General features: G+C 25.2%; 2 protein-coding genes across 4 annotated transcripts in view; one reads left to right on the plus strand and one right to left on the minus strand.

Moving 5' to 3' along the window:
• Positions 1 to 6,462, plus strand: part of msn (serine/threonine-protein kinase msn) — a 162,231-nt gene extending 155,769 nt beyond the window's left edge. Inside the window, exon 26 of the mRNA XM_075380291.1 lies at positions 5,657 to 6,462. The gene's annotated coding sequence lies outside the window, so the exon portion shown is untranslated. The remainder of the gene's footprint in view (positions 1 to 5,656) is intronic.
• Positions 6,463 to 14,078: 7,616 nt separating this feature from the next.
• On the minus strand, positions 14,079 to 19,831 carry LOC142332937 (uncharacterized). 3 transcript variants are annotated; one of them, XM_075379648.1, is made up of 2 exons: positions 19,541 to 19,831; positions 14,079 to 17,115 (listed from the first exon to the last, which is right to left on the minus strand). In XM_075379648.1, the coding sequence occupies exon 2, from the start codon at positions 17,077 to 17,079 to the stop codon at positions 14,536 to 14,538; it is 2,544 nt and encodes an 847-aa protein (XP_075235763.1). In that variant the 5' UTR covers positions 17,080 to 17,115; positions 19,541 to 19,831; the 3' UTR covers positions 14,079 to 14,535. The 3 variants fall into 3 exon arrangements, with proteins under 3 accessions (XP_075235763.1, XP_075235765.1, XP_075235764.1); XM_075379650.1 differs by lacking the exon at positions 19,541 to 19,831 and adding an exon at positions 19,140 to 19,527; XM_075379649.1 differs by lacking the exon at positions 19,541 to 19,831 and adding an exon at positions 18,925 to 19,527.
• Between the last annotated feature and the right edge of the window lie 1,047 nt (positions 19,832 to 20,878).

Below are 20,878 nucleotides of genomic sequence, written 5' to 3' on the forward strand. Positions count from 1 at the left end.
AAATGTTGAAAAAATTATCTAAAATGTATACTTTTTTGAATACAATAAATATTCTAAAAAGTTACAGATTTATTGTTTTGCTGTAAGCATTTCTAATATTATCTTAACAATATTTTAGACTGCAGATCATCTATCCAAAAACCAACATGATAATACTTCTAGGCTTTGCTGGTAACATGTATTTTTTTTAAATAATTGATTTTAAATAAAACTTTCTTTACATTATTTCTCTAAGTAAAGACTGCCCAAGCTTTGATTTTCTTTTCTTTAATATTCAAATTTGGTATACTATAAGCTTAGATAAATAGAATTATATATAAATTAAGTGTTACGAACAATATAAGAATATATTTAAGTTATAAAGCACAGTAGTTCTATAGTAATATGTCTACTGATTGAATTTTGCAGTGATTTGTCTCTTAACTAGCATTGTTTGTTTTTTATATGTAAGTTTACATTAGTTACTTAATATTAATTTTTTTTAAATATTACTTAATAATAACTGTATAAATCTAATATTTTTTTTTTTTTTAATTTATAAAATTGAATATGATAAACAAAAATAATAAATATAGAAAAGAGTTTTGTTTTTTAGAATCGCATTGAAGACTTTTAACAAAGAAATAATAAAGTGAGATATACATTTTATAAAACGTGTTTTAATAATGAATAAAATTTCAGAATAAAACTTGTTCGAAAAAGATAGTATTGTGGTGGCATGCATGCTAGAAGGATCGACGATATCCCCTGCATTAAAATCATTTTATTTTCTACCTTGTGAGAATTTATGTTCCAACGTTTTTTAAGCTTAATTTTAAATCTTTTCTTTTCTTATTTTTTTTTTTAGTACTAAGGTCATTTTTTTTATTAGTACTAAGAGTAGTTACTAACTTTCTTATCATTTTGTGTGAGTTAATAATTCTACTATAAAGATTGTAAGATTAGACAGGCTGTGCCTGCTGTAGGATTCATAACCATCATGGTTTAAAGAATTATTACCATCTTTCACTTCATGACATATCTTTATAACATCACATCTTTGTCCAATCTCCACCTATTGATACAGATTGTTCACGATTGCATTTTAATGCCGGGGTTGATTATCCATACTTCCATCGAAACAGACCCATCTCTTATAAGTTTGGTGTTTGTATTTGAGTGAGAGAAAATAAGAAGATGGTTTTTCATGTATTCGTGTTTTATATGATGCAGATGAGAATCATCATTCTGATCTATACTTAGCAATGCTCCTTAGTAGCACATTTTCTGTTAGAAGAAATGTGTTGTTGTTATTATGTAGTAAATCATTTGAAAGAATTCAGAATTCATCTTCACCAATATTGAAAATTTAACTTTATTAATCACTGAAGTGAAATAAATCTAATGGCGTAGTTTTTAAATTAATCAAACAATTTATTGCTTGTGAACTGATCTGCAAGTATTGTTTTCCTACAATTATTAAAATACTCTACAAATTATATCATGAAGTATCATTCCAATATATATCAAGATGTTAATATACTGTTGTTAACTGAAGTATATTTTGGTTTTTCTTCCAGTCCATTTAACCCATTTTTTAACACACGGACTCACTTTTTTCAAATTGTGTTTAATCCTTCCAGTCCTTTCAGTAATGAAAGAACAAATCTTTTTTCGTTATCATTCGTAATTTAAATTTAGCACAACATAAAATACTTCTAAAAACAAAGGAAATATATTAACCTTGCGATCTATTTGACAGTCTCATTACAATAGTGCATATTAATAATAACAAAATACATATATCATCTCTATTATTAAAAGTTTCAATTCGTATTTGGTTATCAAAATTGTATATTTTTCCGCTTGTAATATTGATTCAATTATTTTTATAAAGTTGTTTACATGTTCGGGTAGATATTCACGATACTATGACTATACAGATAATATACTTACACAGTTGAAAGCAGTTCTCTGCTGCGCATGACTTCACTCACTGACAACTTCTAACCACTTTAGCATGAATCGCCATCGTCATCTGTGTTCTCTGCGTGATTTATTTATTGGTTTTTATTCTCATTTTAGTGAATGTATTGTTTTTACACGTGTAAAATCTATGAATGTGTGTATCTAAAAACTGCGTGTAAACTGTAGTGTATGTGCTTGCCTGTTTTGAGTTTGAAGATGGGTGGATAATTTTACGAATTCAAAATGGTGATATGTGTTGTATTTGGGTGTGATTACAATAATAATAAAAAATAATATTTATAAACTTTATAAGAAGGTATGTTTCATTTATTTCCAAAAGATAGTACACAAAGAAAAATCTAGATGATTTTAGACTAGATGATTTTAATGTCGTCAGCATGACAAAGTAAACTTTTAAATTATGAACCGCGTAGAAGATAATTAAAAAAAAGATGCTTTTCCTACTGAGAACTTATTAAAAACATTAAAAACAGGAACAGGTCATTCATTATCATTTTTCTTAGTAATCAACTTCATATAATATAAATATGTAATAATAATAATAAAACAAAATAATAATATCATGTAGGATAACGATAATGTGTTTTGTCCATTTCTTTTGATCCTGGGCTTATAATACATAGAGTTATTTTCCTCTTATCTATTAAAAAGGGTTGTCGTCACTGCTAATTAAAATCTTATAAAACCATAACTTCAACAAAAATATACGCAAGCTATAACACATTATACTGTTTGACAATACAAGCGGTAAGTAAATTGTGACGAGTTGTCAGAACTACACATGTACAACAGACTATCTGTAGTTGTAGTGTCATGATAGATATCAGTATAGGTTGTTAAAAAGAATCTTTCAGGTTTTGTTTGTATAAGCAAAACGAGTTAGAAAAAGTTACTATTCGATTAAAATTAAGAAATAATTAAAGATTATTAATTTATTATCTATAGGTTATACTTTCCTATTTGGTGGATAGTTGGTATGTAGTGCATCATTTCCTACCTTAGATATCAGTTGCTTTGTTTACACTGTCTGCAAACGTGTAAAGAAAGCAGTTACATAAATTACTGGTATTATATTAATTTTGAAGTTACTTTCTTTCATATTTTTTTATAATAACTATATAAATCTAATAATAATAATAAATATGAATATATAATAACTTTTAATAATAATATAAAATAACTTTTTAGAATCAAATTGAAAAGTTGTAACAGAGAAATATTGAGATAACAATGTTTTATATGTCTTTGTTATGATGAAATATGCTAACTATATCTGAGATATAAACAGCATTCGTAAAAGGGTAGCTCCACTAATTATTACAAGTAATGGGAATTAAGAAGACCCAAATATACATCCAGGTGTACTCAAAATAGACTTAACGAGAATATTAAGAAATAATATGGTACTAATACTTAATAATATATAAAGAAATATTAATTTTACCTAGGCATTTAAAAATAAAACATTCTCTTGTTTCACCCATCACATATTTTTTATAGCGCTTGGATTTTCATAATTTTATTTTTTTAAGTGCGTACTAGAACAAAGCTGGAACAATTGTTACTCTGAATCATGAGTAGGTAATTTAAATCAAATTAATTTATTTCAAATCTATAATAGATATATATATATATATATATATATATATAAGTAATTATATTGTATATCATTGACATCATTATCGATGTATAAGATAAGCGTTCCTATTTATGTAGATAGGAACAGTGTATCTACACTATTTGTGAGAGAGGAACTGAGAAATAGTAATTTTTCTTTTATATCTTTCTTCACTATATTATTATCATATTGTTCTTTTATATACCTGGGTAACTCTGCTTACCTGACAGCCTTACCCCTCTTTTTTTACAGTCAAGAGTTTAATTTAAAAGTGATTTTTATATATAAAACTATAATTCTTGTAATTACAGTTTGACTATGTATCTCATTAAAAATAGATTTAGTTTGCATTTTATTGCCTGTACAGTTTAATTCTTTTGACTAATTTCATATTTTTTGCAGAGGAAATTTTTTCCCCTTTTTTTTTTCAAATTTTTTATTTTATTTTTGAACATCTTTCAAGCCAAAATTTCTTCTTTAATATTTAATTCCTTCAGATCTTGATATCTTGAAAGAAGTTATTTTTAGTTTTTAATTATGGTTTTTTAATCTGTTTTCCTCCATTTTTTTGTGTTCATGAGCCTAATCTTTTTTTGTAGTGTTATTCTTTTTCAAATTTCTAGTAAATTTCTTCATGTGAAAATATTATGGTTTTTTCCATTTAGGTCCTAAAATATTACTTTCTTTTTTGATTACTTTTCTACTTTCAATTCTTGAGTGTCATCATCTTTTCTACGGCAGACAAGCATTAAAATTTAATGGATACGTTATAGTATTTATTTTCTTTTTTTTAATCTGGTAATCTTACGAAATAACCTAAAACAAAAATGAAGAATGTACAAAAAAAAGTCTTTTTTCTTTTATTGATATTTCTAGATTTGTCTATATTATCAAAACTTTAGTTACATTACATGTAATCTTACATATTCAGTTAAACAGGTTTTTTATGTGCATAAAAAAAAATCATAACTTAAAAATGAAATTTTTTTTAGTAAATATGATTAAGGTCATTGATTATTTTTGTGGCAGTCATGGAAAGTAATGTCGGTTTTGCAGCACATTAGATTGTCTTGACATATGCCGGGCATATAATCATTGCTAAGTAAAATTTCTGGTGCATAAACATGTCAGGCTTTTTATAATGTGCTCCTTATTGTAAGTGTTAGAAGTACTACTAAATCATTTAGTTATAATGGACTAATCGGTCGCATTATATCTTTGCTTTTTTTAAAGCGAGTTTGAAGTTTAATTATTCTCTTATAATTAAGGTAAACAGTGAAGGCCAAAATAACTATTCTCTATTCAATTTCATTTCATTATTTACATTTTTGGCTATTTTTTAAACTCTTACACATTTTGAAACTTCAAAAAAATCTAAAAATATGTCTATTTCTAATAAAAATGGCCAAATAGTTTATCCTTATCCAATTTAGGCACTGTTTTACTGGGCTTTGTTACTGGCAAGTAGCTATTTCAGTCGGAAATGTTCATGTTTAAAAATTGAAAAACCTGATTTGTTAATTTTGATGAACTAAGTAAGAAAATGTATATAATTATTTATATTAATCTGTATTATATTGCCAAATAAAATAACAGTTTTTAAACAATGTCTTCACATTGTCTTTTTTCACTATAATGTGTTTTTGCCATTAAAAATTATTATTTTTAATCTTAAGAAAGGACCATTCCTGATTAAAATTACTATTTCTCTATGAAGAAAAAAAAGCCAATAACATTGGTTAAATAAAAGACCTGAATTTTGACAAGACTGTTGATAAAAGGTGGCGGTTGAAGGGATATATTTTTGCGTATGGACACATCATAAAATCTGAATTTGATTATAAAATGCCCAAAAAAGGTATTTTTCATCAGTTTTGTCAACAAGACATTAAGGCAAAGATACAATTCAACTAGTATAATTTTGTAATTAAATTTATTTGATATAAATCTACCTAGGAATTGGACAGTGCTGTAAATCTTAAATAATAAATTTAGCCACAGTTTTTTGTAAATGAGATTTCTCTGATAAATTTTGTATACTTTCTATTAACATTTAAATTAATTTTTCAGCATACCTTCTCTTGCATTTCGCATCTTAAGTCGATAGATTTTGCAGCTTGATCTGCTATAGATATATATCTGTCTTCCTAAAAGATCTCTTCCCAGCTGGTTTCTGTTTCTGTTACTTCAGAATTGCTCTAATTTTCATGAATTAATGTATTAAATTTGTTAGTTAGATCTGTTTTAAGAGAATACACTGCAGGTACATATTTGGTATCTACCAAAAATTAATTATGGCCATAGCTTAGATATATTACTAATAGAATGTGACAGTATGGGTAAATTTATCCCGTATATAAAGTCAAATAAACCTCATACAAAAAACATGACACAAGGATTATAATAAATCATTTTGTACATTTATAACATTTTCAGATTGTAATTACAATTTTTTTTTTTAAATAGTATATCTTAAAAGCAATGAAAACAAAACATATATATATAGATAGATAGATAGATAAAAAAATACTAATTATTTGTTAAATTAAAATTTATTATTTTATTTTTTGTTGAAAATGTATTATTTTTATTACTAAATATGAAAATAATTTTATCAGTTGAGCAAAGTGTGATCTGTTACATATTTAATAATTATTTATGTTGTTATTATAATAAACTGATATATGTATTATTATTTTTGTGCTAAGTTAATTATAATTGTATAAGTAAATTTGTATAAAATATATATATATATAAAAATAGAAAAAAAACTTTTGTTCTATTATTTTTTATTGCTATTATTATTATTATTGTTATGATTATTATTTCCATTTACCATTTTTAAAATAAAATATTATATTTGTAGTCAAAATTATTATATTTATATTATATATATAAATAATTATTGTTGCTTTTGTACCATTAAAAATTAAAATATTACATAAATAATGAGTTTTTTATTTTGACCTTTTTTGTATTCTAATTTATAATTAAATAGCTATTGTGCCCATGGCTTGTGTCTAGAAAAACTTTTCAAAAGAATCGTTAGATTTTTGTTAAAATTTTAATATAATTTGACGGTTGATGTTTTAGTGAGTATATTGGTAAATTTGTCTATTTACATTTAAATTGGTCTCAAGCTTAGTCAAGTGACAATATTTTGCATGGAATTTGAACAATAAAACGACAGAAAAAGTAGTCCAGAATTACTTGCTAAATGCAATGATTAATTATATTCTAATAACATATTGAGATTTAGAATTTTCATATAAAATTTTGGTCTGTCCCTTGCCCACAATTGGATTTTTTTTAAATGGTGAAATACATAAAATTTTATGTTCAAATTAGTGTAAATACCAATTCTCATGACTGTAATACCGTCAGTTCTGAGATATAATTTTCATTTTAAAATTTTTGCCCCCTTTTAGACTAAAGAAATCCCTCCTTAATGGGTGCCTTTGTACCCAAGGCAGGCAAGGCTTGTTTGTACAAGGTAACTTGTACCTTTAAGCAGGCACCTTATTTGTTTGTAAAAATTGAGCAGTGCATATTATATATGTAGCAAGAATGTGAGCAAACATAAATAAAAAAACCAACCAGCGAGAATCTCTATCAGACTCATTTCCTCCTCATTATTTTATAAATAAATAAACTGTCTTCTTCATGTAGTTTATAAGTTGTGAAAATTCAGTTGCCTTGTTAACAGCTTATATTTCATATTAATAATGTATCTAATTTTAATATTGATCATTATAAATTATGAAAATATATTCTTTAAACATAACTGAATAATGTACTTATATAACAAAATACGAACCAGCAAGGTTAGTAGATGGAATAAATACACCAACCAAGGTATGACACCAATGCGGTTTTTATTTGAACATTTTTTGGTCCTCCGACCATGTATATTGAAGGTTGTATAATTCAATACTTTAATTTATGATTAATACCAGAGAAAGGAATTATTGAAGATAGACATTATTCAACATTGGAATTAGGTTTGCAACAATTCATATTATTATATAATTTTAATTTATCTCTTTAAATATTATCATCAAAGAACAATTGCTATAAAGAGAGGTACTTTCATTAACTTTAATTGTGAAATAAGTGAAGAAGGATACTGTAAAACTTCATCATTTCAACTAGTTTATAAAAATACAGGATCAAATAGTACCATCAAAGGGATATTTTTAATTAACTGCTCTTTCTACAGTAGTAATTTACACCACCACAATTGTTATGTCAGATATTTAAACAGAAACAAATATTTCCTATTAAAATCACATTAAAGTGTTTCTTGTGTGAAACAGAAAAGTCACATTAAAATGAAACCAGGTGTATTGAGAATGGACCTGTACAAGGTCCTCTGATATTATTTGCAAAAATGTTTTCTTTAGAGATGTTATTTCCTTCAAACATGGTTTAAATATAGAATAGTTTAGTATTTTAACATTTTGATCAAGATAGGAAAAAATCAATTGCAGAGAAGATATGCAAAAATGTTAATGTTGATTCATTGATTTATATATTTAAATTTATTACCAAATTCCTTTAAGCATTTACATATACAAAAAGGACATATATGGCCCATAAATACCCGTTCTAGGTTGGTCCTATAATTAAAAAAAATTATATATTTTACACAATTTGTGAAGTGTACCTCACTCCATTAAAACAGTACATAAATAAACTATACTTTAAAATTAAAAAAATTAATGGTTTACGATGTAAAAAGATCAAAACAAACATAGAATCCATTTCTAGAAGATAATCATTAGTCCTCTGTACACAGTATCAATCTTTTTGATTTGCTCTTTCAATTTTCGTTAACATTTTTGTACAAACATCAAGATCCTTAAATTTATTTGGCAATTCATTAAAATATTTTTGGAGTAGAGACAAGCTTCTTTGTCGAATTGTTAACAGGTGTTTTGGTAACTTAATACTTTTAAAACGAGTGTTAACTGGATTCTGAATAAACTCATTTTTTAGTTCATTATATGGGTACACAATAGAATTCACAACAAAAGCAAACCTGATGTCCAACATATATACTAATACTTCAAAATTTTTGTCAGGTTATTTTCACTATTCAAATGGCTATGAAAAGGTAATGTTTACATCAATCTAAGATTTACAGTTTGAAACAGGTATTGTGTTTGAAGACATATACTGTTAAATTAAAACAAAGCAGTTGTTAATAATACCAATAAAAATATACAAGATAATATATATAAATTTATAAAGAACATTTGTTCATTTATTAGGCAGGTAAATTTAATACTCAAAAGAAATTGAGAATAATAAATAAAAATTATGATTTTGAAACTGGCAATAATATTTTACATCAATTTTTTTTTGTAGAATACGCAAAGTTATTTAGATTAAAAGAAAATGGTTATTTTATTTTAAATACCAGGAAAAATTTTAATCCAAACGCATCATTAGTTATAAGAGATGAGAATTGGTAACCTAATTTGACATAATCATATTTAATTAACAAAAAAAAAATATTATTTAAAATAAAAAAAAAACTTGTGAAATGAATTATATACTCTGTGGGAGAAATATAATGGTACCTCTGATAATAGCAATGAAAAAGATAAGTTGAATTATAAAATTAATATAGTACAAACATCAGATTGGATTTATATATTAATCATTTGTACATTTTTAATGTTAATACTCAAAATAGATTTGTCAATAGCATAAGCAGGATAAATACACAAACTGGAATCTGTAATAAAACAACTCAATATTTTGAGTGGTTTAAAAATCAAAGACTGTAACTATATCAATCAATTTACACTGTTTGGATCAAATGTAATAGAATTAATTACTGAATGCGTACAGTTGCAGTTTGATGAACGTAAACAGTTTTTTAATGCTACACCATTTGCTGTTGTTGGCAAGTATGATACAATTGAAAGCTAACCTATTGCAATAAATGCTATCAAAGGATTTCTTAATATAATTGTAACATTTATTAGAAGACAAAGTGGTTTTGTAATAATTCAGGCTTTTCAAGAAAGCTTACACCGGTTGTTTTTGCATTAAATATCATTGACATCTATAAATAACATAAAAGAAGAATCATTTTTTCAAGTATTCACATTACACTTCTGTTCAGTTTACTCAAGAGTTGCCTACCTGACTGTCAGTTCTTTTGGTGCTTCTAAAATTTATATATAACTTATTAACAGGACATCATATAATTGTAGACTTAAGATTAGAGTTAATGACTGATCATAAACAATTAAATTGCCAAAAATGAACAAAGAATCTTCAATAGTATATAGAGATGGCAACAGTTTTAAAACTATTATAACATGTTATTAGAAATATTATATTTCAGTATAAATTGTAATATGATTCTGATGTGTGAAATTAAACTGAATAGTTTATATTTTAGTGAATCCGGAAATTTACTAGGTACTGACAATAATGATTTATAAATAATGCCATAATTTGTCCAATTGTCACTCCTCATGGTAAGCAGAGGTCTAGAACCCAGGTTCAACAACTTGGTCTACTACCATTTAAAGTGATTCCTTAACATTTTCTTCTTGTGCAGTAGACCACGGTGGCTTAATTATGATTCATCATGACGGGCAGAGATCTAAAACCTTGTGTAAGGCTTATCTCGCTCTTTATATGTCTTGCTGCTAAGACTATTCATATGGATTTAGCATCTTGTCTTGACTTCAGTCATCTACTGCAACCTTTAAAAGTTCATAACAATAATGACGTATACATACTCAAGTCTTTTCTCACAACAGTTTCAATTTCCATTGCGACAAAAGCATCGTTCATAATTTGTATCAATTTTTAAATTAAAAACCTATCACCAGGACACTGTTTCGTTGAATGTCCATTCACATCTTTACCAGTTTCCAAAAAAATTCCAATTTATCGCTTAGGCCGTTCACAATTACTTAAAAAATTCATACAGATTTAATGTTGATCACCAAGAATACTTCACCATACATTGGAAGCAACATACATCAAAGTTATCGATGTACCAGTAACACATTATTCAGCTTCTGACAACCTAGTAGGGTTGTTGATTAAGATACTTCAATGGTCAGTTTTGAAGACCAGTGCATAAATTGTTTATCACCAAACTAATGATTGAGTTTATTATTTGCATACTTTGTTGTTATTGCAATCTCATTTAATTTGTATCTCATAATAAGATTAACTGATTGATATTTATATACTATTGCTATTGTAATTTCATTAATTTGTTTTCTCAAAAATATGATTGTGTTCATAACTGTTGTATTATTGTATATAACTTAAGCTGCACATTCATATTAACTAATTGTAATATTATGTTCATATTGGTCTAACACTTTTAGACAGTTTACTACAGTTACTACTCACATGCATATAATATATATACATATGCACAACATTGTATATATAGAAATGATTTACACAGTATAATCAGTGGCATGAGTTGCATGATGGCCATGAATACACATTAACTCCATTGGAGCCCCACAAACAACACACTAAAAGAAATCCTATACGTATATGATTTTAGTACATGACGTTATTTACATGTAGTTTGTCAGTGGCATGATTTGCATATCAGCCATTCGATACACCTTCACTCTAATGGAGTTCCACGAACAACACACTAAAAGAAATCCTAGATCTATATGATTATAGGTACAAGAGATTATTTATTCATTTATTATCTAGGTGCAATACGACACTAGAGATTATTCATCCATTTATTTTCAACGTACAATTAATTATCTAGGTGTAATACGACACTAGAGGTTATTTATTCAATTTCATACATTAAGAAGATACACGTGAGCTTACGACTATTTTGTATTATATCACAAAGTTCGTTAGAACTTCGCCGATAAGAGTCTGCAGAACTGGACGGCACAGCGAAGTCAAATTATGTTTACAGTTCTATGCATGACCTAACCTAAAAGCGAAATGAAAATGGAAAAAAGTTAAAAAATAAGCATGAAAATATTATAATTCAGTTTGAGGTATTTTTGAAAATATTCTTTATTACAAATCTAATTTATTTGTTAATTTTGTTGACAACATTTTTTTCCATTTGATAAACCGCAGGACTCTAATATGTCACTTTTTCTTTTTTTAAAGATAACTTTATGAATCACACCGCTAGATAGCAGTACTTGATAGTACTAGATAGTGTACAAAAACTTGATATTTACTTGAAATAATAAAATTTAAAAGAAAATATACTAGCTTGCTTTAATAGTATATGCTCTTATTTAATGAAAGTACTGAAGATGAAAAATTTTTTTGATTCCCATCACTTATTTAAAAAAAAAGTAGAAGTATTAGTTTAGAATTGCTTATGCTAGTTTTATTAAAAAAGGAATAATTAAAACAGAAATAAATTTGATTGATAGAATTTTTATTCTAGAATTCGAGCTACTTGAACTAATTGATGGAGAAATAAAAAAAAGGTCATTTAATAATTTAAAAAGTGTGTTTGCGGATACGATAAAAATTGAGGGTTACACTTACAAAGTAATGTGCAATATTACATCATGGATCTTTGACTCAGGAAGGTCCATTATACTAGTTTTATTAAAAAAGGAAAAATTATGGTATGAAATGAATGATGACTATCAACAAAGAAAATTGGCTGTGAAATTCAAAAAATGTATATTTGTTTGTTCTAGAAAGGCAATAAATTTTAAGATAATCAGTAATTCTTAAAAAAAAATAAATAAAAGAATAATCCAACAAATCACAGTGATATCCAAAAAAATTATAATGAAATTGTAAACCGTACAGTAAGAGTCGTGCAGATATAATTTCTTCCGCTCAAAAAACAAAAATTTCTGTAATATAAATAAAACTGTTTTTAATAAATTATACTGATATCAAAAAAGGTAATACTATATTTCTATTTTCGAAATCTGTTATTAATTTAGAATTTTGTTTAAAAAAAAAATAAAAATACATGTTAAAGATATGTAATAGACAATAGATATACAATAATAGATAATAAACAATGTTTAAATATTCCATATATTAAGCAAAAAATACAAAAATTTGTTACAAAATTCTTAGTGGTCTGATTTCATTTATTAAATAATGAAATCAGGCTGGTAAGTTTTGTAATAAATTTGTCTATTTTTTGCTTATTGTATGTAACGCTTAAACATTGTTTATTATCTATTATTGTATATCTATGGTCTATTACATATCTTTAACATGTATTTTTGTTTTTAAACAAAATTCTAAATTAATAACATATTTTGATAATAGAAATGTAGTGTCTTAGCTTTTTTTGATATCAGTATCATATTGTTAAAAACAGTTTTATTTATATTACAAAAATTTTTGTTTTTTGAACAGAAAAAATGATATGTGCGAGACTCTTACCGTACTGTTTACAATTTCATTGTAATTATGTAATCATTCTACTATATGTGAAATGAATATGAAAACAATTTTAAGTATAGATTTAACAATCTAATCATTACTATTTAACAGATATACACTTTAAACTTTATTTATTGTTCTGTAATATGGCATAATCTATGCAGCATTGTATATTATATTATTTATTCATTGACTACATAGTATAATACATTCATTTATAATTATATTATTATATAACTTATTACTTCCTTTTTTTCTGTTTAGCCTCGAACCACTGTAAGGTATTACTTCAGAGAATGAATGAGGTTGATATGTATGAATGTAAATGAAGTGTAGTCTTGTATAGTCTCAGATCGACCATTCCTGAAACGTTTGGTTAATTGAAACCCAACCACCAAAGAACACCGGTATCCACGATTTAGTATTCAAATACATATAAAAGTAACTGTCTTACTAGGATTTGAACCTTAGATTATGTAACTTGAGATTACAAATCAAGCATTATTATTTTCTTATTATTATAACATTTCATTACAATATAAAAAAAAAAATCATCTGATTTTTGGCAGGCAGTATGTTCAGCCTCTTGTATCATTTCCTCATTATTTTATAAAAAAAGAAACGTCTTCTTATTCATGTAAAGTATATATATATATATATAAAGTATATATATATATATATATATAATATATATATATATATAATATATATATATATATATACTTTATATATATATTCAGTTGGCCTGTTAACAGCTGATATTTCATATTATTAATGTAACAATGTATCTAATTTTAATATTGTTTAGTTAAAATTTAGCATTTATACTGTAAACATGTACGTATGTACTGTAATTAATTACACATATTCAAAAATGTAACATACAAATTAAATTAAATCATAAACATGTTAATATATAATGATCATTACAACTTATGAAAATAGAACAGGACAATTTATTTTATTTACTACAAAATATGAACCAACAAGGTTAAAAGACAGAATATATACACCTAACCAAGGTAGTTATTATTCAATCTCATTGCAACAGATCAGTTGTAACTAATTTTAAATAAGAATCATGTATTAAATTTAACTAACCTAACATTAACAATTTATATCCTACTTATACAATCAATATATTCCTATTGTACAGAATTATTACATTAAAAAAATGCATGCCTCTGGGAAGCCATGAAATTACCCAAATGGGATATGATCGTGTTAGAGCCAATCAATTATAAGAAAAATTAACATAATAAAAACTACAGTATATATATTGAATACTTCCTAAAAACATACATTGGCCAGCTAACAATTTTTTTATGTGCTCCATTATTAAAACTAGATGAGACTCTGTATGAGATTTCATGGCAGTCAAGTTAAAAAAATACAAGCTGAACTGAAATGATTCACTGAATTTAAAAGAGAAGAATGATTAATACAAAACAGAAACTTAAGAAAAAAGTACATTAATTAGGAAAATGACAAAACAGAAAATTTTAACTGTAATTATTTTTTATTAAATTTATTTATTTTTAAGATATTAATTATATGTAACATGTACATATTTTTAAATGAGGTTTATAAAAAAATAAATGATCTCCATTTTTTGAAAGCGACTTCATTAAATAAAATGGTACATTGTTGGCTTCATGATGTTTATTTCTGATTAACTGTCTTTGGTTAGAGATACTGCAAGAATTATTAGAACTGACCTCTTTTTGAATTAGTAACACTTTATTATTTTGCACACAACTATCACCATCATGGCTTTCAAATATTGAATTACTACTAGCTGTTCTTCTGAGAAAATAATTGGTGTAATCTGATGATGTATTCTGTCCATTGTTGTTAATTAGTGATTTACCAGTATGACCAGTTAAATAGTCCTTAAATTCATTAGGTAATGTATGTTTATAATCTCTTTGACCAGTTAATTTTTCATTTAAATCAATTCTTTTACTTGATCCATTATCATCATGATATTGAAAAATGTCGAATGATTTATTAACTGAACATTGTTGTTCATTAACACAAATATGTTGCAATTTAATAACAGAATTATTAAAAATAACTGATTTTTTATGTTTATCTTGGCTCGACATAATAACACTACTGTTAGTTTCATCTTCGTTTTCTGAACCATCGATAGCCATATCATACGATTTTGTTATAAAACTTTTATAAAATAAATCAAAATCTTTTGACCAGTTTATCATTTCAATTTTATCAAAATTATAATCTTTATTACTTTTATAAAATTCAAATATATTATTCGCAGATAAACTCTTTGTAATATTTGTTGAATTATTAAAAAAAAGATTCTTTATATTTTTTAATTTTGGTATATCATTCAATGAATAGTTTTTCTTAATACTATTAACTCTCCTAATACTTTGAAAATTACTACGACTTACAGTAATATCTAAACGATTCATAACAGACGTAGATGAAGTTACATTTAATTCAAGCATACTATCATGTAATTTAGACCAACCTGGTGACTTTAAAACATTAATTTTTTTTATTTTTAATTTTGAATTATTTTCATATTTTTTAACAATTTTATAAAACTTTTTTATAAAGCTTTGTCCATTTTTATTCATGTTCTGTTTACTTTTATCAAAATTACAACTATTTAAAACTACTTGTTTATCTCTTGCATTAGTCAAACCATTCTGATTATTTATACTTCCTTGTTGATCCAAAGACAATGATATTGCTACATCTACACTGCAACCATTTTTTATGTACTCTAGTGATTTATTTTGAAAAACATTATGGAACTTATTCTTTTCTAACTGTAAATCTGAATGCGATTGTGATGCTACTCCTTTATTAGTGTTAAAAATTTGTACATTACTTTCTAGAGAATTATTATTACAATTCGTTTTTCTCTCAGTTAATTTATTACAATTGTTAGAATCTCTGTTTTTACTCTGTACTAATATATTATTACAATAATCTACATCTATTTGTAATTCACAATTTAATGATGTATAATCACATCCATGAACGTTATTGTTTTTTACATTTAAATTGGTTACATATTCTTTATTTTGAACGCCATCACTACTATTTACAATTAATTTGTTCTTTTCAAAAAATTCATTTTCTGATCTGTCTGAGGAAAAGTTACTTCTTTGTACATCCATTATTTTGTTGTGCTTATTTATATCTCTTTGCATACATTGTATTAATACATTACTGCTATTTATATGAACTGGTGATTTATTAAAAAATACTAAATTATTATGAAAGCTTTCCTTTTTGGTAAATAATTCTTTGTAAATTACTTCTTCTCCATTATTGTTTTGTAACAATTTATTAAAATTAGTTAATTCATTAAAAATTTCATTTGCTTGACCAACACATCGAGCTTTATAAATTATATTTTTATTTTTTATTTTATGTGTATTACACGCACTATTTTTATTTTTTAATGGTAATGTTCTAGTTTTATATTTTTTTATTACATTTTTACTGTTACATTTTTCTTCATCATTTTTTGAATCAAATAATTGTTTGTAAAGCTGATTTTTTTTATTAGCAGAATAAATACTTTTCAAATGTAATTTAGTACAATTATTTTTCTGTTTTTTGATAAAAGTATTTTGATCAATATCTTTACTTAATGACCAATCTATATCAGAATCTGTAATTTTTGAACTATGTAAGAGACTTTCGTATAAATTAATAGTCTGATTAACCTTTTTTGGTTTATTATCAATATTTGTATTAACTTTAGATTTACAATTGCAATCAATACTGTTAATAAAATGTTTTAAATTAACAACAGACACTGATGTCTTATTTTGTTTCCTATTGTTGAAAATTTGAGGTAATTGACGACATCTTAGTTGTTTCTTATTAAGTTTAATTTTACTTTGATATACCTTCATTCCACTTCCAAACATTTCAGTATTACTACTATTTGTATTTTTTTTTTTATTTGAATGTTGACTAACAAAAATTAAGTTGCTAGTTTCATCAATCATTGTATTACTAACTACAGTATTATCGGTTATATTGTTATAATTAAAGTTACTTGCTAGCCAATCAGTTACTTTATCATTATTATAACTATTCATTTTATATCGGTTTTCAAGCCCCAGATTTATGGTAATCTGGAAAATAAAAAAGCATACAGAGCAGAAAAGTTATTACAATGTTTGAAAAGCTTCAAAAAAAATGATTTACAAAAATTAATATTATAATGCTCATTTACATATGTTCATGAAAATAATGATTTATTGGTTGAGTATTTTAAAGCGTTGATTGGGCTTCCTGTCTGTACAGATACACAAATATTAATTACTCAATTCCAAGAGCTAACATATTTTGTATGTGTGCTGAATTAGTTCACTGCCAAGCCAACAAGGTAAATAGGGAATAAAGAGAGTGGTGGATAACTTTGGCACCAGTGCTCATAAGATTGTATATTTACTAAGTACTGCACACATTACAGATAGTTATGAACATGTATGATATAAAAAATAAATATATTTTTCATATGTTTAAAGAAACATAAGAAAAATATAATAAATGCAAATTAAATCTGTTTCTAAAATAACAAAATGTAGTTATTTATTAAATTTGTGATAAATTATCAACATTTCAACCCAATTCACATAATATTCTTTTGCGAGGAGTTTTCAAAGTTAATTATGTATGTTCATTACTGCAGTTCCTAGTGACACTGTTAAAGTCATCCACCTTAAAAATGATGGAAAGCGGTTTTGTACATTGCTGAACAATACGTTCCATATAACAATAAACATCTTTTGATCTTTAAATGATATTGTCTTTATTTATAATTTACTTAATTATTTACACAGTAATATTATTTTTCCAATTCATTATAATTATTGTTACTAAAATAAACCATTTGAAAAAACTTTCAGTTATATAATTTTAATTTAATTAATTTTTATCAATGAATGGCTCACTTTTATTTTTAATAGTATGCTTATCTTTTAATATGCAGATAGAAAAAACTATGTGTATAGATAACTCTAAATCACCCATCAGTAAACAAACAAATATGTTTAAATATACAACGTATAACACATGGGTGCATTACATACACACTAAAATAACAAAAAATGAATGTAAACATAAGATTCACATTTTATAAAAACATTCTGTTTTCCACAGGTACCAACGATACCAAATTTTTATTATAAATTTTAATTAACACTGTATAACAATTCAATGTATGTCAAATACATAGAAAATACTGTAGTTTTTAAATGTAATTTGATGTGAAAAAAAACTAGGTCATACATTTCTACTAAGAACAATTTTTTTTTATAAAACTATGAAATGCTCAAAAAATACTCTGTGTTGAATAAACTTTTTTAAATTTAAATAAGCTTAACAATAAAATGGAAATTATTTTCATTTTCTATAAAATTATATAACCAATCAAAATATAAATCACGTTTCAAAATCAATCTTTATTTTAAAAGATAGAACATATAAAATGTAATGAATTGCAAAAATGTGATTATTTATTTGAACTATATATTTAATTAATAATTTTGAAATAATCAAGAAAATAATAACAGGAATTACATACTGCTTATTCTTATTTTTACAGTAGCAATAACATTAATTCACAGTAGGTAGTAATGTAGTATAATTCACAGATGGTGATACAGTGTCTATATTAAATTCAAAACAAATAACAGCTACTTAATAAATTTCATTTATGCTTCAGTAACCTACTTATCTGTCATAACTAACTGTAGCTGAATTTTTCTATTTTGTACGAATAATTCTATCTACGCGTAACTTTAAGTTAACGTTTATCTTGTTAAATTTGTTTAAACCCTGTTACTAAACTAATATCTGCACTGACCTTAAAAAACTTTTAATGCTACAAAAAAATTGTATCCTTACAATGTTCTATATTATAGTCTAAATATTATTACCTTATATTGTAATATTTTTTCACGGAAAAAGTATTACTTGTTACTTCATGATAAATAATCGTTTTTATTAATTAACTTTTGTTACCCAACCTTCCAAATTTTCGTTTAACATCTTGTACACGTGTGAACAAATTTCGTGATTAAAAGTTCCATTAGTTATAAAAGTTTTTATTAACATAGATTTTCACTGAAATATATAAATTATAATGACTTACAAAAAAAAATGTAAAGATTATGCAAACGCAGCTTTCATCCAAATGCAATACAACATAACATGGCTCTAATTTTCTAAATCTTCATAAGACTAGTACTTATTTTATTCCATATGATAAGTTCAAAAGAAAATACAGTGAAGCTTTTCTCATTTTCTACTGCACTTGAACAAACGCATATCACAGTCTCAATTCAATAACAGAAAAAAAATTAACTATTTTTTTTTAATTCTACAAGTAAAGGTTTAGTTAATAATAAAATCGAAGAACAATGAAAGTTTTGACTTTTTTCTGAATCACATGACCGAACTGCATAAAGTACTTATGACATGACCGAACTTTAACGGGAGCAAAGGTATTAAAAGTGATGATATATTTAACAATCTATATAAAAATTTACTTACAGAAATTTAATCTCGGATATAAATCGTCATATATAAAAAATTTACATGATTAAGGTATTGATACAATGTTTGTAACGTATATAAAATTAACAGACGGCAAAGCTGGTTAATGTTAACTTGATTTATTTTGCAACGAAAATATATTGATATGAAATTTTAATGGAAACAAACTAATAATTATAGTTCCAAAAAATGAATTTCTTTCATATTTAATAGAAATTGCAAAACTGTAAGGTAATAGAGAATAAATCAACAGGTCTAATTTATTTAACTGCACATTACGTTACCTATTACGCGAACTGTAATAGTTGCGTAATCTGCTTTACGGGGGTTTCTAGATATGCGTTGTCGTTCACTCTGCGTTTATTTTTTTATGATGTAATTTTTATCGTATAAACTTAAATATGGCCATAATTCGATTAAATTAGCTACCGGAAATGTTTATTCACTTTAATACTTAAACATGTTTAAGTTGTTTCTTAAATTGATTTTGTCAGGTAATATAATGCAATAATGTGTTTCCTAATATATATATTAAAAAAACTGTAAAACAAATTTAAAAAAAATTTAGTTCTTCTACAGTTACTTAGTAACTAATTTAGTTAAGATTTCTTAGGTGTTTTAAAACTCTCATTAAATCAAGCCAAGATAACAAACATGCATTGATTACGTTCACTCAATTATGAGAATAGTTTTAAAAGAATATAGCTTTTCTTATACTCTAAGCCTTACCTCATTGGCATTCAAATTGAGATATCTCTGCAACTAATTAATATACAGAATTCTATAGGTCTTAAAACATTCACCATGTCAAACACCATCAAGTGAGCCTGCACCAACTTTGATCACTAAAATTCCTTAAAAAAGTTCTAAGGGAACTGTAATTAAATTAAATTAACCAATAAGAAAGCACGAGTATATATTCTCTAATTGATTTAAATAAAGTAGCGTTGTAATTTTGCTGCAAAATTTAAATCCAGAAGGGATTATTGAGATTGATAGTCAAAAAAATGTATGAGAACAGTTAGGGAGTGGAAATTGTAAGTGGAGATAAAACCTAAGGGTCAACACACAGTTAATGTTGTCTGGAAGTAAGTCTTATGAACCACAAAATAAATTATCTAATATAACACTAGGTCCCATAGTGTTTCCTTAATTTTTAATTTATATCTAATTTAAACATGAATAAATAATATATATCCTGTTTAATTTGCTATCCATTAATTCTGCATTAAAATAAATCTTTTCAACATTAACACTAAATAGGTGCTGTTAATTTTCAATTAACACTAAATTGCCAAGAGAATAGGTATTTAAAATGGCTTATAAGAATAAAAT

The sequence above is a fragment of the Lycorma delicatula genome, chromosome 12 (assembly GCF_047948215.1).
Source record: "Lycorma delicatula isolate Av1 chromosome 12, ASM4794821v1, whole genome shotgun sequence".
NCBI classification, from domain to species: Eukaryota; Metazoa; Arthropoda; class Insecta; order Hemiptera; family Fulgoridae; genus Lycorma; species Lycorma delicatula.